The 25,717-nt window shown below is 39.6% G+C and overlaps 1 protein-coding gene across 1 annotated transcript in view; it reads left to right on the forward strand.

Moving 5' to 3' along the window:
• LOC134603294 (proprotein convertase subtilisin/kexin type 5-like) overlaps window positions 1-25,717 on the forward strand; it is a 218,336-nt gene that overhangs the window by 59,122 nt on the left and 133,497 nt on the right. The window contains exons 8-9 of the mRNA XM_063449140.1: window positions 2,103-2,301; window positions 8,966-9,189. Of these exons, the coding sequence (XP_063305210.1) occupies window positions 2,103-2,301; window positions 8,966-9,189 (423 nt within the window). The remainder of the gene's footprint in view (window positions 1-2,102; window positions 2,302-8,965; window positions 9,190-25,717) is intronic.

Consider the following 25,717-nt stretch of genomic DNA (forward strand, 5'->3'; position numbering starts at 1 on the left):
TTAGTGCAAACCGAGTGGTTATTGCAGTTGATGAAGGCCAGTCCTCAATTTACGCATTGCAGCATTTAGACGAAGTGATCTCAGATCACTATATCCCAACACTGCTGAACGAAACCCCCCCCACTGGAGTAGTTCCTGCACTTGACCTGTACCTGGCTAGCCCGGTCCCTACTAGGCCCGAGGGAAGTCACCCACACTGCTAGATAAACACAGAGCTGCAGAATAAGCCTCCCACTTATACAAATAACAGTCCACAACCAAAAACACAGTCCGCACGAACACAACACTACAGTCTATCCACATGCACGCACAAACACACATATACACACAAACACACAATGTGACATATCATCCACACACAATTCCACAAGCAGCCTCCATACACAGCCCACATTCATAGGTATCATATACAACCATACACAATGCCACAAACTACTCATGAACATACTCTATACAATATAACAGCCCACCTAGGCACAAATATAACGCTACAAAACAACTTCAGCACCCTCAAATAACCATGGCAGTATATGGCAACATACACACCTCGATTTAAAAAAATAGTACCGGTACGCCAATGGACATAAAAATCTCCATTTGGCACAGTACTACTAAAAGGTTGCCTACCCCTGGACTAGAACATAGGGGAGAGTCTAATGGCATGGTGTAATGAATTCCAAAGGAATGAGGATAGCCCTTGAAACATCTTGCAGGTGAGAGTTGGCAGAGCATGAATGAGAAGATGTCAGAAGAAGGTCATTTGCAGAGTGAAGGGGAGGAGAAGGTTTATGTTTGTTGAGTAATGAGGAAATGTAGTGAGGAGTGGATTTAGTGAGGGCTTTTATGTTTTTTTTTATGTTTTTCTTATGTTTCTCTGATATTAGGCGTAGCATTTACTGTGTACTCATCCATTACACACTTTATTGAAAGACTCGATTTCTGCTTGTATTTATTTACTACTCTCATTCTTTCACTAAAGGCTGAATGATAAAAAAATTAATAAATGCTGGAACCCCCACATTTATAATACAATTGGGTGTATTTATCGGAGCTTCCTATTTTCCATTGTTATTAGCTCTGTCATTTGTACCTGAAAATGAAAACCATGTTTCTATGTCTCCTCTCCATTAGCAATATTTGCCCTGACTTTCCATAGATTGAAATGTACTATGATGTAATTTGCTAAATATTTAATATAAATTTAAAAGAAAATAGAGCATTTAATGAAAAGAAAAATGTTAACACAAGCTACAGACGATTTTCAATGTTTAATTCAATGGTATGAACTCCAGAGAAGTGACACTTGTCTTTTCAAAGAACATTCCAAGCACCATACCCACTTCAGTATTCCCAGAGTAATCTGTCAAACTGTTTTAGACTGGTTTTACAACTTACATAGATTCCTTGAGAACACCCAGTGCATCCAGTCTGCAGGATAAGCTGAATGTCCTCACTGAGCTAAGCAGGTCTAAAACAGAACTGCACTAATATAGCTAAAGCCAATGGGAGTGACTCGGCTTGACCCTGCATAGTTCAGTAGGGCTAAAGGACAATCCATAAACTGGATTTTAAACCCAGCCATTTGCCAGCAGCCAGGCCAGTTATCAAACCATTGTAAACAAATTTGACAGATTACTCTGAGAGGGTGCCAGAGTACCTGGCACCATAACCACGTAAAACTTGTTGCATGCTATTGGCCCTGTTACTATTGATGTGCACTAAAATATGCAACATTTCTGTTATTAGCCCTATTTTTTATAAATCTAGTATACCGACCACTAATTTAGATTGTGTCTGCTTGATAAACATTTTAATTACCATATTTTAATGTGTATATATTTAAATTGCACATACATGACATCATAGCAAATTACGTGCATACATTTCAATTAAATATATATCAGAAAAATCTAGATATTTCAATTTTATCACAAAAGTCTTTTTTTTTTAAATTGTGTTTCACACTTTTAAAAACAGTAAAAAAAAAGTATAAATTGCTAAAGTCTACGTAAATATGGCTCAATGATTATATGACCAATTTGAGTGTTTCATAGATAAAGTATTCTTCCAGCAAGAACGTATCATGACATTCATTTCTTTAGGCTACTTTTTGGATGGAGACAATCAATGCGTTACCACTTGCCCTCAAGGATTCTTTGGAGACCAGTTCAGCCAAACCTGTGAGAAGTGCTCATCAACCTGCGAAAGTTGTATGGGGGCCAGTGAATATTGTGTTAAATGTGAACAGACTGAGCACAGCTTATTTCTCCATGAAGGAAACTGCCTTTCTGACTGCCCAGAGTAAGTAACAGACACCAAAAAATTAGCAAACACCAAAAAAATGCAGCAAAAGAACATTTTCTCCTTGTTTGTCAAATATAGGACTGTATGTTGATGAAATATGAGAAAACAATTGGAGGTCCCATAGATCCTGTATCAACTGAAAGGAGCCATTTAAATGTCCTCATCTATTCCCTATCATATGAGGAGTCACAACTAATAATAAGATGCATTCAGCTTAAAGGCATAGTAAAAGAGGAATAGGCTAAAGCACAGGTCCCTTGAATAATTATGCATCCCCCCAAGACTTCTCTATTAATTGTTTCCCCCTTCACCATATCACAGGATGGCAGAATAAGCAATAGTTACCAAAACAGCGCGCTAAAATAATCTGCAAATATAAAATACAAATAATAGTGCAGACTGTCTGAATACACTCCTATATATTTAGAGAAATCTTAGGGAAAAAAACTCACATGTCCCAGAGCCCTATCACCCCTGGCTCTGGGTTTGCAAGGCTCTTTAGGAGAGGGGATATCCCCACACCGCTGAATCCTTCAAAGGATATGTTCACTGCCGATCCCTGCTGTGCTGTGTGTGAAAACAGAAGGGGAGGACCTCCAATTGAATAATATCTTAAGTAAGTTTATTACATAAAAAAATTAAAACCCTTACTTGGGATGTGGTGGGTATAGACTCGCAGAGTCACCCACATAAAAGCATGAACAAATATTGTAAAAACGCTTCCTGATTGCAGTCCGATCAGTCCGATCACGTGACCGTTTCCGGGTCCGCCCCTCCAGTGACGTTCGTGTGACGCGTTTCGCCCGCCTCCACAGGCTTCCTCCGACGACGTCAGAGAGTTCCAGACAGTCTTTTAAGTACACAGAGCCTCCCCCTTCTCCTCCCATTGGCCAGGGGGCGTGAATTTTGGTCATGTTTACTGGGCAATCAATTCTGCATATGCGGACTTAAATTATTTAAATTATTCAAATTATTCAAATTATTTAAATTATTCTAACTAGCTGAACTCCTTTTATCAACCAAAAAGGTGTTGATTCTATTTAAACACACAGTCAAAAAGCAACATCTGATCATTAGAATACAATACTATTACTCAGTATGTTCCTATACACAATGGGTGTCTTATAAGCTTAATCAGATTTAAATAGATATTTGCACAGGATCAATTGCTCTTGAGCATAAGTATACACATAAACATAAAACATAAACATAAAAACAATAGCATCCTATTTGTTATTACAATCGTATTTAAACCAACTGGTATAGATCTTTCAGTTCTTATTGAGAACACATCTATCTTTGAAACCTACTTCAGAACAGGAGAGAAATTGCAAAATAATTCAAAGTATAATTTAAAGGGAGAGATACAGAAATCATTTCATAAGGGATGTTTACCTCACAAGGGAAAGTGGACTATACATTCACATACCAAATGATTATCGGGTTAGATAAATTGAGTTGCTCCTAAATTTAAAAGGATAGCATTTACTTAATTCACTATTGTGATCAACCCAAAAAATAGACAATATAGATTTTCTGGTTCTCATTCAATATATATTCATCTGAGAAACCTACTCAAAAAGGAGAAAGATTGCAGAGAAGATTAAAAGGGGAGGGAGTACAGAAATCAAATTATAAAGGATAATTGCTTCATAAAAAATGACAAACTTCAAATTCCCCATTCATGCCCCTAGGGAACAGCGATTAGACTAGATACACAACCCAGAAACAAGGAGGGCACCCGAAAAAAGATTTTTTAGACTGGGAACACAAAAGAAGGGAAAGAATAAAATTAAACCTTCCAAGTTCCCCATTAAAAAGAAGAATGGAAAGAGAGGAACAAGAGGGGGAAATAAGATACAGAGAAGGAAAAAGGGGAAGGATATAGAGATAAAGGGAATATACAATCTTTCAAAGTTCGCATTGAATACTATGCAAAGTAGAGTACTAGCTAGGGGGATAAAATTCTGCCCAACAGCTAATGTGGATCATTTTTCTGTGTATATAGACCTTAAAAGATTTGTTAGGAAGTTATGCCTAAAACGTTTTTTTCTAGAGAAGGAAAATAATGTAGATGAACCGAGAGGAGATGAACAAAAGCATAATTTTACCTCACTTAAAAAGAAGTCTACCTTCTTTCCGAAAAACTGTAAGACAAAATCAATGGATGCCTTTGAGGAACTAGTGATGCGAGAGGTAGAACGAATCAAGAGGATAAATAGACATAAGATGAACTTAAATAAGGAAGAACAACAGGCCCTGGCTGAATTAAGAGAGAATACGGAGGTTATAATCAAACCAGCCGACAAGGGGGGGGGGGGCATCATCCTTATGGATAGGGAGTATTATGTAGAGGAGTCATTAAGACAGCTTAATGATGGGATCACATATAGAAAACTAAAAGGAGATCCTACTAAAGAGAAAAAATATATGTTTTTGGACTTTTTGAATAAAGGCCTACTAATGGAGGTTATCTCCAAAACAGAATATGACTATCTAGCTGTGATGCACCCAAGGATACCTGTATACTATTTTTTGCCAAAAATCCATAAGCATGAGACTAGGCCACCAGGGAGACCTATTATCTCCGGGATAGGCTCGGTGTCAGCCCCCTTGTCGGAATATATCGATCTGTGTTTACAGCCTTTGGTTAAGAAAACTAAGGCCTATTTGCGAGACACTAGTCAGATTCTGCAAATACTGGAGGGGGTTGAGTGGAAGGATGGGGACATCCTCGTAACTGCGGATGTGTCCTCACTTTACTCAATTATTCCACACGAAAAGGGTATAGAGGCCGTTGAATTTTTCTTGGCCTCATCCAACTTATCTCCGGACCACCAAGCTTTTATTTTGGAAGGTATCCACCTTATCCTGACTAACAATTATTTTCATTTTTTGGATTCATTTTATCTACAGATCCTCGGGACGGCGATGGGGACTAGGTTCGCACCCAGCTATGCGAACCTATTTATGTCCTATTGGGAGGAATCCTTTATATATGGGAACCATGGCTGGGTGCAGAGCCTGGTCACCTATCGCCGTTACATTGACGATCTGTTTTGGATCTGGAGAGGCACTACGGAAGATCTGATTACTTTTTTGGCCTACCTTAATTCGAACTCCTGGGGAATCCAGCTCACCATGGACCATAGTGATAGCCAGGTGAATTTTTTGGACTTACGTATTTTTATTTCTCAACATCAAATACACACAGAGACCTTCTTCAAGAAGGTAGACGTTAATAGTTTTATTTTTTACGACAGCTGTCACTATGGCCCCTGGTTGAATAATATTCCCAAGGGGCAGATGCTAAGACTCAAGAGGAACTGCACGAGGGAGGAAACATGTGAGGTCCAGATTAATCAACTAATGGACCAACTTACAGCTAAACATTATCCTAAGACCCTACTAGACAAGGCCCATAAAGAAATAGGAAAGATTAATAGGAAGGAGCTACTTGATAAAAATAATAAAAAGACAAGGAACAAAGGGGAGAATAAAATAATGAAGTTTCTCTGATTTTCAACTACTCAGGGAAAAACAGGGAAATAAAAAGTATAATCAATAAGTATTGGTTCATCTTAAAAGAAGACCCCCTGTTAGAAAAAATAGTTTCAAAAAACCCCAAGATTGTCTACAGAGGGGTACCAAGCATTAAAAGTCATCTGGTAAAAAGTAGTCTGAAGCAGGAAAGCTCAAGTAGGAACTTCCTTAATCAGGATGTGGGCTTTTTTCAGTGTGGATACTGCTTGGCTTGCAGGACCACGGCAGCCCCGAAGTGTGTGAAAAAGGAATTGATGGGTGGGAATACGGAACAAGCATATTGTGTCAAACAGTTGATCACTTGCCACACTACCTATTGTATATATGTTCTTACATGCCCATGCAATATGCACTATGTCGGAAAGACCACCAGACAAGTGCATATCCGCATTGAGGAGCATATACGTAATATAAAGAAAGGCTTTAAAGAACATCCCCTCTCTTCCCATTTCATTCAGAAGCATCAGGGCGATGTCACTAAATTAAAATTCATCGGGATAGAAAGAGTGAGTAGAGACTGGAGGGGTGAAAACCTGGATAATAAATTGGCAAAACAAGAGATGAGGTGGGTGTTCAAATTAAAATCGCTGTTCCCTAGGGGCATGAATGGGGAATTTGAAGTTTGTCATTTTTTATGAAGCAATTATCCTTTATAATTTGATTTCTGTACTCCCTCCCCTTTTAATCTTCTCTGCAATCTTTCTCCTTTTTGAGTAGGTTTCTCAGATGAATATATATTGAATGAGAACCAGAAAATCTATATTGTCTATTTTTTGGGTTGATCACAATAGTGAATTAAGTAAATGCTATCCTTTTAAATTTAGGAGCAACTCAATTTATCTAACCCGATAATCATTTGGTATGTGAATGTATAGTCCACTTTCCCTTGTGAGGTAAACATCCCTTATGAAATGATTTCTGTATCTCTCCCTTTAAATTATACTTTGAATTATTTTGCAATTTCTCTCCTGTTCTGAAGTAGGTTTCAAAGATAGATGTGTTCTCAATAAGAACTGAAAGATCTATACCAGTTGGTTTAAATACGATTGTAATAACAAATAGGATGCTATTGTTTTTATGTTTATGTTTTATGTTTATGTGTATACTTATGCTCAAGAGCAATTGATCCTGTGCAAATATCTATTTAAATCTGATTAAGCTTATAAGACACCCATTGTGTATAGGAACATACTGAGTAATAGTATTGTATTCTAATGATCAGATGTTGCTTTTTGACTGTGTGTTTAAATAGAATCAACACCTTTTTGGTTGATAAAAGGAGTTCAGCTAGTTAGAATAATTTAAATAATTTGAATAATTTGAATAATTTGAATAATTTAAATAATTTAAGTCCGCATATGCAGAATTGATTGCCCAGTAAACATGACCAAAATTCACGCCCCCTGGCCAATGGGAGGAGAAGGGGGAGGCTCTGTGGACTTAAAAGACTGTCTGGAACTCTCTGACGTCGTCGGAGGAAGCCTGTGGAGGCGGGCGAAACGCGTCACACGAACGTCACTGGAGGGGCGGACCCGGAAACGGTCACGTGATCGGACTGATCGGACTGCAATCAGGAAGCGTTTTTACAATATTTGTTCATGCTTTTATGTGGGTGACTCTGCGAGTCTATACCCACCACATCCCAAGTAAGGGTTTTAATTTTTTTATGTAATAAACTTACTTAAGATATTATTCAATTGGAGGTCCTCCCCTTCTGTTTTCACACACAGCACAGCAGGGATCGGCAGTGAACATATCCTTTGAAGGATTCAGCGGTGTGGGGATATCCCCTCTCCTAAAGAGCCTTGCAAACCCAGAGCCAGGGGTGATAGGGCTCTGGGACATGTGAGTTTTTTTCCCTAAGATTTCTCTAAATATATAGGAGTGTATTCAGACAGTCTGCACTATTATTTGTATTTTATATTTGCAGATTATTTTAGCGCGCTGTTTTGGTAACTATTGTCTATTTTTTGCACATTTTTTGTGTATTGTATTTTAAGTGCTGCCATAATATCTGTACGGTGTTTCTATAGCGCTCACATATTGGTTTGATTTTGGCAGAATAAGCAGTTGGGCAACTGAAGGCTCAAGCAATCGGATTGATAATCCTTATACCAATGCTCATAATCTGTGAGGAATAAGGACAACATCAATTTAGTTGGAGTTTTTTTTCCTCTGAGATCATATCAGTGGATTGGAGGGGGTAAGGTGGTATCGTTATCTAAAATATTTGAAAGAATCCTTATCCCACAAAAACCTGTCCAGCTGAGGTTTGTGGGATAATCATCTTATCCCCCGTGGCTCCACTCATTAGATGTTTTTTTTTCCCATGGAGTAGAGATACATGCTTCTCACTTGTGTGTGTAGGGTCTGGACATCACACGCAGGAACAAGCTGGATGAAATTGACGAGGTAAAGGGCGAAGTATAAACTCCAACTTTGTTAAATCTGAGTCACTGGGACTGAATTATAACTGTAGCACTTTTTTTTTTTTTTTTTTACAAATTGCTGCAGTTATGATCAACTCTCAGCATTCTGGAACATTAAGGAATGTGATCTCAGACTCATGGTTGTAACATTTTTGTACTCAGTGTCAATCTTGTTTTCATATTTAGTTTTATTGACTAATCAATGCACAGTAAATACATTAGTGGAATATATGGGTGTGAGAACAGGAGATTCCATGTGCTTGTAGTGGCATTTTAGCACCTGATTCCCATTCACCAGAGACCCTCTTTGTCATGGTGGTCTAGTGGTGAATACTTAAACTGTGCCCCCTGGCAGCATGTACTGCCCTGTTTGTTCATGCAGCTTTACAAATATCAGGTGCAGGACCATATTTTTATACCCCTCTCTCCACTGTAGCATAGTGAGTGCTTTGAGAGGGGGAAGGTAAAGGGCTATGCCACTGAAGGCACAGATCACCCACTCCCTTAGATTCCAAAAGGTGAAAAGAGTTGAGGGAAAGATACTTCAGCAGTAATAGGGTCTAGAAATACTTGCGTGCATGTGTGCCCTAATACCCTGCTACTCCAATGGTGAGATAGTTTTCTAATGACTTATTTAATTAAACTGATGCCATCCGTTAAATATTACATCTGTTTTTTTCCCAATACAGCGGTTACTTTGAAAACACAGAGGACTCCTGCGAAGCTTGTGATGGTTCCTGCTGGACATGTGATGAACGTAAAACCAAATGTTTGTCATGTGTGGACGGACTCTTCTTGGAGAACAACAAATGTTTACCTAATTGCTCCCTCAGATATTATCCGGACGAAGAAGGTTCTTGCAAAAGATGCCCAACACACTGCAACATCTGCACAGATCAAAGCACCTGCCTTGGTATTACATTTATACAAATTCCATCAATTCAATGCTTGCACATACTGCCAGGTGACATTAGTTTGTAATGAATTGAATATCATTGATGCAGAGGGTTATGGGAATTCTGGTGTCATTATATGAAGCCTTGTTTACTTGTTTGGATGGATGAATGTGAGTAGTTTGAGTGTAATTAAGACTAGTTCTGTGGCTGGATGACAATAAATGCAAGGTTGGTTGGGGTAGGTGACATGCTATGTGGACAACGGTGTGAATGTTACAGGGTGAGTGGGCATGACCGAGAGGTGAGATGGGACTATCTGACTGGGTGGATAGTGGAATATGGCCGGTTCAAACTATGTGACTGAATGTCAATTTGTTAGTAGGGGCATATTTGTGCAAAGTGTTAGTGACTGTGTGTGAAGGATGTGTTTGTGTAGAGTGCTAGTGTGTGAATTTAGTGTTTTTTTAAAGTGGCTATATGAATGCAGGAGCATATGTGGATATTTTGGGTGCATGTGTGGGTTTTTATTGTGCATGTGTGGGTGTGTATGCGTACTGTATTTTCAATTTCCATCTGCCTCTCTTTATCTTTCTCCACCCCCCTCTATTCATTTCTGTCCTCTCCCTCTTTCCCTAAATATGCCCCTATCACCATAACCCTCTCTTTCTTAAACTTTTACCGTCTCACCTTCTCATCCCCCCACTCTTTTTTTCCTTACTTAAACCCTTCTTCTTTCTTCACAATCCTCACTTTTCCCGTATGCTTTATTGACAGTCCTCACTTGTTTGTACCCTTTTTTTTTATTCAGTCCTCACTCGTACCCCCTTCTTTATTCACAGTCTTCGCTTGTGTCACGGCGCTGGGGGATCATATCAGCGTGGCTGCGCCTGATCAGTGCGGTCACGCCGATACTTTAGCTGCAAATAAGTCGGCGCGGTCGCACATGCCGAAAAGGGAAAAGTATGCTCATCTAGATCGCGGCGGATTGCCGTCCGATCCTCCAGTGAGATGTGTCTTGGCTGGTGCGACGTTCTAAGGGCCGCCGGCCGTCCGTTCTTAATAGTGCATTACACACTGCCCACATTAAAGATTGCGCCAGCATGCGCTTGATGTCACATTGTCGACGCACATGCACGTTGTGGAGTCAAAGGCCACAATGTTCTGACCAATCACAGCACAGAGAAGCATATTTAAACCCTGTAATGCCTTTTCTCAGGTTACTGTCATGGTTTCCACTAGTTGGTTGTCAGAGAGCGTATTCTTGCTAATATTATCTGTTTTTTGACATTGGCTTGTATTTTTGCTTTTCCTACTGGTATCCTGACCTTTAGCTTGTATTTTCTTATTGCCTCATTCTGTATCCCCGACCTTGGCTTGTTTTTTTTACCTTTCTCTTTAACGTTAAGTCCGGCCATTCTAAGCCCCTTTTTATGTTGTTTGTGTTTTTATAGTTTTGCGTGTTGGGTCATGACAACTTTTACCTTTTTCTTTATTCCCACCACTCACTTTTCCCCTCTACTTTTTCCCCTTTCCCTCACTTGTCCTCCTCTTCTTTCCCCACTTCAATTACTTGTTCTGTTCTTCTGTCCCTTGGCCTCACCCATCTGCCACTTACTCCCCTTTGCTTACTTGTAGTGTTCTGTGCCCTTTCCCAGTCACTCACTTGTTAGCAGCCGGTGGTACAGTAGGTTGTGTGGGGTTATAATCATCTCCTTGGCTGCCTGCTGGAAGAGGGGAGGACCTGCCACAGTGGGTGCCGGGCGATGAGGGAAAAAAAGCAATTTTTTCTTTTTCGTCTAAGCACTCCTTCTGTACCCCCAACGATGCATGGTTTCAGCAGGGCCACCCCTCTTCCGTGTGCCACCATGATGGCCTTATGGGTAATATCCGGCCCTGCATATCAAATATATAGTGAGTTTATACCTGGGAATACCTATTTGAATAACCATGACTGGAAAGTCCACTTACATTGTGTTTACAGTTCATCTAGTTCTGAATACTTGGAGCCAATCTACAGCATCTTCCACAATATCGGATTACATTAGGTGCATAGCGTGGGTGTTGGTGCTATTGTTATTAATTATAATGGATGCCAGAAACTCTGATGAAGCCAGATCAATCGCCTATTGAGCTGATTCAATGTCAAGATAAGGATGGGTGGGTCATTAAAGAAGTAATGAAAACTATATATTTAAGTCTGAAGCAGTAATCCATAACAATGTATGTCTCCAACTTCTTAGCACAGTGTCCATCAATTTAGGGTTTCCATGACGTATGAATGGAAAAAAATGTCATGTAGGCATCAACCCACTGTAGTATTAAAAGTCACTGTGACTTTGTTACCAATAGAAATCACAGATATTTTTACTCTGCCTTACAGTTGTTGCAGATGTCTGATATAATCAGATATTGTTTATATTGAAATTATGACAGTCATTAGAATTGGCACAGAGAAGGGGTCCGCAGGTTTCAACTTGCCTGCCACATGGGTCCTTGGAACAAAATACTCTTTATTTGCCAGTATACATAAGATCCCCATTCTGTTTCATAGTTGCAGTTTATGGAGATGCTAATTAAATTAGTTTATTGAGTATCAAAACATGTTTGTTGTATTTTTAATGCTGTACACAGATCATCATAATATAATTAAGTTGCAATTGGGTTGGTGGGAAGTGCTCACTTGTTTGCTAGTGCTTTGAAGTGCCAAAAGATTATGACATCACATATTAAAGGAACACTCTGAGAACTATAACCACTTCAGAGCTCACCCTCCCGATGTAAGGAGTCAAGCCTGAGGTTCACAGGATACTGCTCCACACCAACTTTTGGTTGGAAGGAAAACCGTGAAGCTCCTAAGCAGGTGCTTCTGTTAACTCTGTTAACTCTTGTTCCTGTGGAACTCGCTTCCCTCCTCCGTTAGATGCTCACCCAGTCTCCACTCCTTCAAAAAATCGTTAAACACCCACTTCTTCATAAAAGCGTATTAATTAAACTGTTAATAGCTCCTGACTGATTCCTCTTCTGCAACTGTCACTAGTCTAATATTATCCTTACCTTTTGTGTCATTTTACCCCACTCCCTCTAGCATGTAAGCTCATTGAGCAGGGCCCTCAGCCCCTCTGATTCTGCGTGTCCAACTTGTCTGGTTACAACTACATGTTTGTTCATCTACCCATTGTAAAGCGCTGCGGAATTTGACGGTGCTCTATAAATAATAACGTAATAATGATAATAATAATAACAACTCTCCCATATGCTCTCAGCCAACAAGTTAATTGCACTGCTGGGCTTAGCTTAGTGAAGAGAGCTTCTATAGAAGAGTAAGTTGTGGAATGGTGCCCAGCAGACACTAGGTAAGAACATCACTAAATGTTTTCACTCCTTATAATAGGCGAGTGCCAAAGCACATATTGCACCATAACCACTAAAATTCATTGAAGTGGTTATGGTGCTTGAAGTGTTCCTTTAAGCTGGAATTATTAAAGCCTGCCCTAAATAGGTGCATGTGAAGAAGATAAAATATACCTGATAGACACATGTCTGTCATTTGCTCCTATTATTTCAAACACAATATAAGCAAATTCCTTTATTCTTTATATATTTGTACTATTAGACTTCCCTTGACTGTTACAGCCTAGCATATAATGCCAACAATATATTTATAGTATGCTCATTAAAATACTCAAGCATAGGCCAAAACCTTATTCACTGAATTTATGAATCGCTATTTCACTGATGATTTTTGTGTGATTGGCTGCCAAAAGAACACACTAACAAAAATCAATGGCCTCATGTGCGTAGAAAGACACACTATCAACACTAACCACACCCACCAGTCATCGACTGACTGCAAACTTAATCAATCAAATGTCTCTGACCACGGGCCATTGAGCCAATTTCATTACTTATTGCCAGATGACAAACGGCCTTCAATAAATGATTCATTCGTTCAAAATAGCAAAAGCTTTCAGGAAACTCTAATTTGCATAGATTAATTCTCAAACCATTACTCGCCATGAACATTTACTTTTGTTTTTCACAGTGTTTTTTCTGGTTCCTGTTGCCCACCTTATTCTTCTTACATGTTTTGGTGATATTTAACCCCTTAAGGACACATGGCATGCAGGGCCGCCACCAGAAATTTTGGGGCCCCTAACTCAGCTCAGGGTCTGGGCCCCCTCGGGCCCGCCTCCAGATACCGCCCACTGGGTCCACACACAGACACAAACGCACACACTGATACAAAAGGACACAGATACATACTAACAGACACACATACTGAAACAGACATACACGCATACAGGCATACATACTAACACACACATACTGAGACATACACACAGGCATACATAGTGACAGACAGACACATAATAGCATACATACAGACACACATACATTCATACATACATACAGACACGGACATCCATACACACATACATTCATAATGGCATACATACAGACTGACATACATGCATACATACAGACATACTGACAGACATACATGCATACAGACATCCATACACACAGACCTACGTTCATAATAATATGCAGACATACATTCATACTGACATACATATATACATACATAGACATACATACAGACATACATGTATGCATACAGACATACACAAACATACATAGACAGACATACATACGTAGACATACATGCATGCAGTCAGACAGACATAGACATACACACAGACATACATACATACAAACAGACATATACATACATACAGACATACATACATAGACATACACACAGACATACATACAGACATACACACAGACATACGGACAGTCATACATGCATGCAGACAGACATACATACACAGACAGACATACATACACATACATGCATCCAGACACACAGACATACACGCATACAGACAGACATGCATGCATCCAGACAGACAGACATACATAGACATACATGCATACAGACATACACATACAGACAGACAGACATACATGCATACATACATACAGACAGACATACATACATATGCATACAGACACACACACATACATACATACAGACAGACATACACATACATGCATACAGACACAGACATACATACAGACATACACATACATACATGCATACAGACATACATACATACATAGACATGCATACAGACACACAGACATACAGACATACACGCATACAGACACACAGACATACAGACATACACATACATGCATACAGACAGACAGACACAGACAGACAGACATACATGCACACACACAGCTCATTTTCCAGCCACCCTCCTGTCTCTTACCTTTTCTTTGCAGGAGGGTGGCTGGGGATGATGGGAGTCGGCGCTGCTCCCTCTTCATTGCCGGGCTCTCCCTTTTTACGGCTGGGCGGGCAGGCGCGCTCCTCCCGCGCGGAGTGAGCTGGGAGGAAGTGAGCACTTCCTCCCAGCAGCACTTGCGGCTGCTTTTTTTTTTTTTTTTTTTTTAAAAGGGGCCCGGTCGCGCTATACAACGGCCACAGCGCTGACCGGGCCCCTGAAGGAGGGGGCTCATCGGGTGGCCTTAAGTGTGTGGGCCACCCGGTGGGGCCCGGGCGGCCGGGCCCCCCAGGGCTGCCGGGCCCATGACAACTGTTATGGTTGTCATGCCCTGATGGCGGCCCTGATGGCATGTGTGACATGTCATGATTCCCTTTTATTCCAGGTGTTTGGTCCTTAAGGGGTTAAACAGTGTTTTATTGAAGCCAACTTAGCAAAGATATTTAAAATGTTGTTTTTTTTTTTGCAATTTGCATTTTTCTTTATTTTTCAAAATATTTTCAAGAAATAAAAAAATAAAAAAAGGGGGTACAGAAAAGGAAAAAGGGATAGGGGTACAATCAGTAGTATTAAATCATTTTAGCCATACAATTGTTATACAATATTGTGCATTTATCATATTGCATTTAAATAATATATATAATATATAGATCCTGTCCATATTTATTATATTTAACCTAGTGGATACTGATGTGTCTAGCCTATAATTCCCATAAGGATATATTGACAACTACTGGAGAAGAAAAAAAAAAAAGAGGAAAAGTTCACTCCGAAGCATTGATATATTTAAGCCAGTCTAACAGTAGAGGCTTATATTTTGTTTAGTTGCTTAATATTATCAAATGGATTATATATCCTGCTTATTGTATATATCTTGAATTATGTTTAAGCTCGGCCTAGATAAATAATGGAGACTCATTTAACCCCTCAACGACACACAACATATATAGTATGTCACAACTCCCTTTCATTCCAGAAGCCCGGTCGCCAAGGGACTAGACCAAAGTTTAAAAGTTTTATTATTGATTTTCATTAGTTTTTACTGAGTTATATTATGAGTTATATTCTGATAGTAACTAGAAAATAGGTTTCATTTCTCACCTCTTATTCTGAATGTATACCTCATATGTCTATTAAGCTTATGTAATTCTTATCTTTGTATATAGGTTTTCCAGCAGTTAGCTACTTTTAAGCTTAGTTTCCCAGTTTTGGTCTGGTTCCACATGGTAAGCTCATAATCTGTAGTCAGAGACATTAATGTTTTAATTTCGTCTGTTGAGGGTAAGCTTGTAGTCTTCCAGTTTCTAGCTATAAGAATTGACACTATAGATAATAATTAAAAAATCAGTTTACGCATAGGTTTAGTGATGTTGTCCGGAAAAGCTTTGAGAAGTAACATTTTCGGTGTGTGATCCAACTTATAAGATGTCACCTCTTGAATCATTGTTTCCACCTCTCTCCCAGCCCTCTATTCCACAAAGCCACACGATTGGATAATGACTATTACGTCACGTTTAAGGGCGGAGCTATATACACATTTAAAAAGAGGCGCCTTTCATTCCGCAAACTGCTCTTGATAAAGGCGACTTGTTTCGCCGAAACGCGCGTTGGGCATATATTTAAGCGGATTATTTTAATTTAGGATCCTTTTGGTTTCTTGACTGTCCTATACTTTATTTTCCTGTGGGACTAGATACCAGCTTACTACTAGCAAGATGTTAGGGACTCCTTACCCCAAATCTCCTATAGCTGTTTAGGCATTTACTCTATATCAGTATTGCTGGGTGTTTGGAGTATAGGTTTTTTCCTGCTATGTTGCAAACCAACTCTGCTAGACTTCCATGTATTTGGCACATTTATTGGTATTTATAGAACCTATTCACTCTGTACCCAAGGGTTTTGAGTTTGCTACATTTACTGTATCTTTTTCTTTCTTTATAAGTAACTTGTTATTACTATTGGCAACTCTGCCACACATATATTTACAGTTACTTTTCTGATTACATTATTACTTGGACTAGTCGATATTTTACTCCATTAGGTCCTATTTTTATTGTTTGTTTGTTTAGTACGTTTGATTTTCTCCCCCAAGAGGGATCATTAAAGAGTTTTTGTTTTTGGCTCTCTGCATCCCACTTTTACAATTATAATCGCAGAGTAGCCTCCTATATAAGGATACAAGGTCTTTTCGGGAGGCAGTTTGTTTTACATCTGCCACCCATTAGTCCTATTCTCTCTCTATATCTCTAGGGGTTAGGCCCCATTGTATCTCTCAACCATCACAACCCTGGTGGATGGACTTGTTCCACTTCTTGCCAGCGCTGTTCTTTCTGCATAGGTTTAGTGATGTTGCCGGAAAAGCTTTGAGAAGTAACATTTTCGGTGTGTGATCCAACTTATAAGATGTCACCTCTTGAATCATTGTTTCCACCTCTCTCCATAAACTATTAACTCTTTCACATGTCCACCATATATGAAGCATAGTTCCTTTATAAGTGTGGCATCTCCAACATGTATCTTGTACTTCAGAGTAAATTGCATGAATGCGAGTAGGTACCATATACCATCTGTATAGGATTTTTTGTGATATTTCAAAGTGTCCTGTACATGAGGACATTCCCATATGTGCCGTAAAAATGTTGTTCCATTAATCTTCTGATATAGTTTCTTGGATATCAGTTTGCCAATCTATCATAAATTTTGGTGTTGCTGTTTCTCTTGGATTTGTTAAAGTGTTATAACAGAGCGATAATACTTTCCTAGGTGGGGTAAGTGCTATACACATCTCCTCAAATTTCGTAACTATCTTTCGAGTTATTCGGTGTCTTACATATAAATTATTGTTAGTCAAAAGAGCTTTAATCTGCCAGTATGCGAATTTAGATTGTGGAAGGAGTGTAAATTCTGATTGGAGAGCCGAAAAGGACTTTAACCCCTCTATCGTGTAAAGTTTAGAAATATGTGTAATTCCCTTTCTATGCCATTGTAAATAAGGAAATGTTTCATTACAGCTATACAAACTTTTTATGGGGTTTGCCAATGACCATGGGTGCCCTGAGCATAAGCTTCCTCTATTACTGTCCCAGATTTTAAATAAAAGTCTGGTCGAGTGTAATATGTCAGGGGTTACTTTCCGTTTTTGTTGGGGAAGCCATATTAAAGAATAAAGGTCCTGGGTTCCACAGCAATATTCTTCTATTGCCACCCATTGCAGAGTATATCTCTGTGGATTAATAGAAACTATGTTGGTTAAAATTGCAGAGTAGTAATACATTTTCAGGTTCGGAAACCCCATACCCCCGCATTTCACTTGTCTCATTATTAGTCCTTTTGGGACTCGGGGATGCTTCCCTCCCCAGCTAAAACGTAACAATATCACTTGTAAAGATGTAATAAATGTTTGTGGAACCTTAATCTGTAGAGATCTGAATAGGTAGAGTATCTTTGGTAAGATTTGCATCTTTATTGCCGATATTTTACCTATCCATGATAATAGTACACTTTCAATTGGCTTTCTGTATCTTTGAATAATTTTTTATAATTAGCTGAGAATAGGTCTTTTTCCTTTTTTGTAAATCTAATTCCCAGATACAGAAGATAATCTTCTCTCCAATCATAATGATAGTCTAGTTTAAGTCTATCTTCTTGAGATTTAGGAATATTAAGGCACATTGCTTGCGATTTGCTTGTATTGAGCTTGTAGTACGAATTTTGACTATATAAAAGTAGTTCTTTCTTTAGGTTTGGTAAGGAGATATGTGACTGAGTGATCGTTAATAAAATATCATCTGCATAAGCGTTAAGTTTGTATTCGCTCCGACCTATTTGAACTCCCTGTATATCTTTATTTTGCCATATCGCTGTAAGTAAAGGCTCCAGAGCAAGAACATAGAGCATCGGCGATAAGGGACAACCCTGACGTGTTCCTTTAGTAATATTAAACGGTAGCTGTGGGATTACTGTAAAGAGCTTTAGTGATTGAAAGAAAGGCAGGAGGGAATTTGTATGCGTTCAAGGTTTTGCGTAAAAAAGTCCAATTCAAGCGGTCAAAAGCTTTTTCAGCATCTAAAGATAATATAACACTTTCCTGCTTAGATGATTTTACTAAATAATAAATGTCTAATACCTTCCGTGTATTATTTGACCCCTGTCTGCCTGACACAAATCCCACTTGGTCTGTATGAATTAAAGTAGGTAAAATAAACATTAGTCTTTCCGTATATATTTTTGCAATTTTTTTTAATTGGGCACCAACACCCCATATTTAAAAATTAGTATTTCATAAATATAAAATCTTTATAAAAATACTCAGATTCATTGTGTTGGAATTTCACTGAAATACCAACCCAGTCAAAAGATATACTGAGACAATGTAGGGACTACTTTGTCTTAGTGCTTTTCTATGCTTGACAAAGCTTGACACAAGGTGGAGCTGTCAAGTTTGTCAGAAACTGAGCTCTTTATACGGAGGATCCCTAGGCCTCAATGCTGTACCCTCCAGCATGCGCAAGGTTACAGTGCTGATGTCATTTCCTGGCAATTGAAGCACCAGGAGTTGAAGAGGACTAAGATGGCGGTGCCCACGAGACTCAAGTTCACGTATGTAAATCTCACTTTTCCCTGTCCCCCTAGGCGACATTGCAGTTGGGGGTCTTTGTAAATTATGCAAGGTCACACCCAATTATCTTAAATTATCTTAGCAGAATAGTAAGAATAGTAGTCATACAAATAATATGGCAGCTGGCTAAGATGGCTGTTTAAAGCTACACAGATCTCACAGTGGCACTTCGACTGCTAATATAGCAATCAGGAAAGAGTGTACTCCTGGTGGAAACATTATTCTGCTTTATTCAAAAAGCAGCATCCCACATTTTTTAACACTGTAATATCAGTTGTTTCATTATTGACTATTCTGAAGAAAATGTATTGTGTGTGCATATGTTTGTTTTATTTAAATTTTTTCATAATTTAAATGGAAAGATCATTAGACAATCCCAGGCAGTTAACATTACATTTTCACAATGAAATCTCAGAGTTTTAGTTTTTTTCCCGCCAACAGGGCTATTTTGAGCCAGATTCTCCACTGTAGTCTTTAACATGACACACCTTATTCCTCACTGAATAAAGTAATTGAAGTGAGACACTTAACACAGAATTTTAGGGGATTAAAATCTGAATTTCCAATTTTAGACCAAATTAGCTGTGACTAATGCCGAATTGGAAAATGTCTCCAGATCACCTATATTAGGTGATACTCCCTACATTTCTGTTTTTATTGAATAAACTCCATTTTGGAAATGATTAAACTATCTTTTCAAATACAAAAACTATACGACAGGAAACAAGTTAATCAAACAGACTTAACAAATAAATACTTAGAGATTACTACATTTATTGCAAATCCTCATGCCATCCTTTTGTTTATCACACATCTTAGCACAGTTTTATTCAGCTGCAGAGAAAATCTCATTGTCAGCAATGAAAAAGATCAAAGAGCCCCTACGGCTTTCAAAATATGCTCGAAAAAGCTTGAATGCCAGCGGAGTTGTGAGTTTATAAAATGCCAGATAAATCAGCCATGATGTACCATTACACATACAGTACATTAGTGACTTAATGTAACCTAGAATATAGACAGTCCAACACTTACTGTACATGACTTCATATGAGCCTAAATAAAGATGCCTAGTAGTTTAGATACGCTTAGTTTAAGATATGCAATTAATATATAGCTTGTGGGTATTTCTTTATGGATACAAATGCCAATACTCCTATTTGGAAGATTCATATCACAAGATATGGAGGATTAGCTTGTGATTGTTCTTGCTCAGATGATTCCTGCTAATGTCTTCTATTTTAACATTACAAACCATTATAAGTTTAAAATAATAGGAAATATGGTTTAGAGCAGGGCGTTGCTAGGTTCTAGAAATACCCGGGGCTTGAGCACAACTCAAACCCTCCTAACATAAGGGATATGTGGGAGTAGGTTATGACACATCCACGCTCTTCTATATTATGTACCCTTATTTTTATCTGTGCATAAATTTTTTTTTGTTAATTTTCAGCAGGCAGCAGCTTCTCAATAGAGATACGTGTTTCCAGCATATCATTAAATGTAGAGCTGGAAACAAGTATCTGTATTGAGAAGCTGCTGCCTTAAGTAAATTAACAAAATGTTTTTTTTTTTTTTACAAACACATCAGCCCCACTGCACCGTTCATACACACACACACACACACACACACACTGCAGACCTTCACACACAGTGCACCCCCCCCCCACACACACACATACACACACACATACACACACATTGCACCCTTCAAGAGCATTGAACCAACATGCTCACTTTGAGAGGGGGCATGCTAGTCATTGGTGATGACAAAACACCCCCTCTCTGGCCCCGCCCCCTTCTCAGTGGTCCGCTGTGATTAAAAAATGCCCGAGCTGAATTTCTTTACAGTCCGGCCCTGCCCCCTAGCAACACCTTTAGCTTAGCCAAGTCTGGATTGTACTCTGTTTTACCTTTATGGTGTTCTACCTTAGCCTTTCTAACAAACTTTTGCACCCCAGATGAATTAGAAAAAAAACCCAATAGTCCTAAAAATGACATTTCAGGTATATAAATACATTACAAAAGAACCTAGGGATGAGATCAGAAAGAAACACATCATTAGGGCAACTAGGTTCTCTATCTCTTTAACAATTAGGGATAAACCACACCTTAACGACAAAAACAAAAGAAAAGAGAAATACCTATAGGGCAATCTTAAATTATTAGAAAATCTCTAATGATGACTAAAACTCCGAAAATATAGTTTACCTGTATATATTCAAATAAAAGCTATGTTTTAGTATATTTTAAAGTTTTTTTTAAATTTTTGTTTTGTTTTTGAAGTATTTTATTGAACTATATTAAAAACATGTACAGACATATTATTATCCTTTACGTAGAAAGACACATAGCGGTATAAGTGTACAATTAATACAAGTAAAAAGACAAAATGTTCAATACATCTAAGACAATACAAAATATGATAAATACAGGAGGACTGAATGTCCTATTCCTGTGAAAGGGTACACATCAGATGGATAGGAGAGGGGGAGAAACAAGAGACAGTGACTGCAAAGGTGTGAAATGTGTTAGTTACTGAGTTTAGTGGAAGGATTCACTCAACAAGAATTTCTTTAGGTAGTGCTTAAAGGACCACTATAGGCACCCAGACCACTTAAGCTTAATGAAGTGGTCCAGGTGCCAGGTCCATCTAGGGATAACCCTGCCTTCTGTAAACATAGCAGTTTCAGAGAAACTGCTATGTTTACATTAGGGTTAATCCAGCCTCTAGTGGCTGTCTCATTGACAGCCGATAGAGGCGCTTCCGCGCGTCTCACTGGGATTTTCACAGTGAGAAGATGCCAGCGTCCATAGGAAAGCACTGAGTAATGCTTTCCTATGGACTGACTGAATGTGCGCGCGGCTCTTGCCACGCATGCGCATTCAGCGGATGACGTCGGAAGAGGGAGGAGAGTTCCCAGCGCTGAGGGAGCCAAGCGCTGGAGAAAGGTAAGAGTTTAACGCCTTCTTCCCCCTTCAGCCTGGCGGGAGGGGGACCATGAGGGTGGAGGGGACCCAAAGTGGTCCTTTAAAGGAAGGCAAGCTAGAGTATTATTATTATTATTTTATTATTTATATAGCGACAGCAAATTCCGTAGCACACAATGGGTGGACTAACAGACACATAACTGTAACCAGACAATAGACGCACAGGAACAGAGGGGTTGAGGGCCCTTATCAATGAGCTTACATGTGTCACGACAGTGACCCCTTGACACAGAGTGAAACCCAGAGGAAGACGTTTACCTGACCTTAGAGTCAGGGCCGGCGCTACCATAAGACGGCCCAGGCGGCCGCCTTAGGGCGCACCGGCCCTGGGGGCGCAAAATCAGGCTGACCGGAAGGAGGGAAGCGCACTGCGCTCCCCTCCAGCCGGTTAAATCTTGTAGCGTGGCCGAGCGCAGCCCTTATCGTTCCGACCGCGGATCCCAGCCTCTGCCCGCCCACCTCCTACCCTGGTGTCCATAGACATATGGACACACTGCCGCAGGCTGTGTGGCGGGGGCGGGGATATGATATGACACACAGCACGGCTGGCGCACAGTGATGAGGCTGGGCTGCAGGGCAGGACTCCACAGAGCCGGACTCCATGCACCCTAAGGACCAGATTATACAGATGTAAGTATGTAATTTTGTATGTATGTTTGTATGTCTCTGTATGTCTCTGTATGTTTGTATGTAACTGGATGTATGTTTGTCTCTGAATGTCTGCATATATGTCTCTGTATGCATGTATGTAACTGTATGCATTTATGTCTCTGTATGTACGTATGTATGTGTCTGTGTGTCTCTGTATGCATGTTTCTGTATGTTTGTATGTATGTGTCTGTATGCCTGTATGTCTTGTACATATGTTTCTGTATGTCTCTGTATGCATGTATGTAACTGGATGTATGTTTGTCTCTGAATGTCTGCATATATGTCTCTGTATGCATGTATGTAACTGTGTGCCTTTATGTCTCTGTATGTACGTATGTATGTGTCTGTGTGTCTCTGTATGCATGTTTCTGTATGAATGTATGTGTCTGTATGCCTGTATGTCTTGTACATATGTGTCTGTATGCATGTATGTAACTGGATGTATGTTTGTCTCTGAATGTCTGCATATATGTCTCTGTATGCATGTATGTAACTGTGTGCCTTTATGTCTCTGTATGTACGTATGTATGTGTCTGTGTGTCTCTGTATGCATGTTTATGTATGTATGTGTCTGTATGCCTGTATGTCTTGTACATATGTTTCTGTATGTCTCTGTATGCATGTATGTTTGTCTCTGAATGTCTGCATATATGTCTCTGTATGCATGTATGTAACTGTATGCCTTTATGTCTCTGTATGTACGTATGTGTGTGTCTGTGTGTCTCTGTATGCCTGTATGTCTTTGTATGCATGTTTCTGTATGTATGTATGTGTCTGTATGACGGTATGCCTCTGTATGTATGCATGTCTCTGTATGCCTGTATATATGTATGTGTCTGTATGACGGTATGTCTCTGTATGCAGGCATGTATCTGTATGTGTGTATGTATTTGTATGCCTGTATGTATGTATGTTTCTTTATGCCTGTATGTCTCTGTATGTATGTGCCTGAATGTCTTTGTATGTATGTTTCTGTATGTATGTGTCTGTATGATGGTATGCCTCTGTATGCATGTATGTCTTTATATGCCTGCATGTCTCTGTATGCTTGTATGTCTCTGACTGTATGTGTCTGAATGTCTCTGTATGATTATTTCTGTCTTTGTATGACAGTGTACCTGTATGACTTTGACTGTGTGACTGAAAAATTATGTCTGTGTGACTGTGGCTTGGGAGGAAAGACACACAGGTGAAGATGCATTTATTTGTATTTTTTTTTAAGGAGAATTGGGGGCGCCAAAATGCATCTTCACCTGTATAACTAAAAATCCTAGCACCGGCCCTGCTTAGAGTGGCCGGACTTGCGTCTGAGAATAGTCAAAGGAATAGCCAGAGGTCAAGGGAATACAGAAGATGGGCACACGATAATCCAAGCCAAAATGGGAAACCAGAGAACAGAATAGTCAGAGTGGAAGCCAAGAGTCAGATACCAAAAAGTCAATCAGAATATAAAGAGCGCTAGAGGACTCAAACAAGAACCACACTAGGGCGCCTAACAAGTGCCATGGTTGCCTTTTTATAGTGTGGGATCTTTTGCTTTAAAGCCACGTCCCCAAAAGGTCCGTGAGCGTGGCCACGTTTGAATTTTGGCGGCACTATTTTGCTGACGTCGGCGCGCATGCACCGCGTCATAAAAATGGGTGTGTTGCGAGCGGCCGGCGTCAGAAGGACTGAGCCGCTTCCCGGAAGTATGGGAGGAGAACGCTGCGCTGCGCGGGTCCGGCGGGGAAAGGTAAGTGATCGTTACAATATGCTAGAGGGTGCTAGGAGTGGAGACTGGGTGAAAGTGTAACGGAGAAGGGAAGGGAGTTCCACAGAAAAGGTGCAGCCCTCGAGAAGTCTTGGAGGCAAGCATCAGGTGTGGGAGTACGGACAGAGGATAGACGTAGGTCTTCTGCAGAGCGCAGGGGCCTCAACGGGACATACTTGTGTATTAGGGAGGAAAGATAGGTTGGAGCAGCATTATGTAGGGACTTGTAAGCAAGCACCAGAATCTTAAATTGAGCCCTATATCTAACCAATGTAGGGACTGACAGAGGGGGGAGGTGTGGGTGGACAGGAAAATGAGCCTCGCCGCCGCAATCATTATAGATTGCAGCGGTACAATCTGGAAACACGTAAGACCACCAAGAAGGGGATTAAAGTAGTCAAGGCGAGAAAGAACAACGGCATGAATCCTCCATAGACCCAGTCAATACCCTGCAGCTGTCAATGATGATGGCTGCAGGTCTTGACGCATAGTCCCTACTTTGTCTTTCTCTTGACTGGGTTAGGATTTCAGTGAAATTCCAACACAGTCATAATTTATATTTTATAAAGAATCTATCTTTATAAAATACTCATTTTTAATATGGGGTCACAGTGCTGCATTAAATGAAATGTGATAGTTACTGAGTTAAGCGGTAAGAGTCCCTGGACAAGAATTTCTTTAGGGAGTGCGCAAAGAAAAGCACACTAGGGAATAGTATGTATATATAAATTGGTATTTAAACACACTTGTGAATGCTCTCATGAGTTTCGATGGAGGAGCCTATGGAGAAGTAATTTGCATGTGATGCCTCTCAGAGAAACTTCCACCTGATGGCTGCTATTAATTATTTTGTATAATTTTGTAAAGAGTTTGTATTCATTTATTTGAATCACTGTAGCAACATGCTACAGCAGGGCTACACAGGCCAATGTCCCCAGCAGTCTGGATATTGATAGGAGAGTCTTAGAGTTCCAAAGAAAACAATAGAGAACAAATGTTTACTGAGAAATCACAGCTTTTCCCTAGTCTCTACAGGTTCAACGGGTTTGCAGCAAATGCTAGTTAGTGTATTCATTGTAGATGGCTTACAAAGTAGGTCTGAAAAGACACAGGAATCTTGAATTTTATATTTCTTGGTATCCATGGTATTGGTAGTTCTTTAGGCAAAAGTAAAACATTTTTTTTAAACTAAAATAAAATACTAATCTGATCAAATATATATTTGATGCATAGTAACATTA

Source organism: Pelobates fuscus, chromosome 3 (genome assembly GCF_036172605.1).
Source record: "Pelobates fuscus isolate aPelFus1 chromosome 3, aPelFus1.pri, whole genome shotgun sequence".
NCBI lineage: Eukaryota > Metazoa > Chordata > Amphibia > Anura > Pelobatidae > Pelobates > Pelobates fuscus.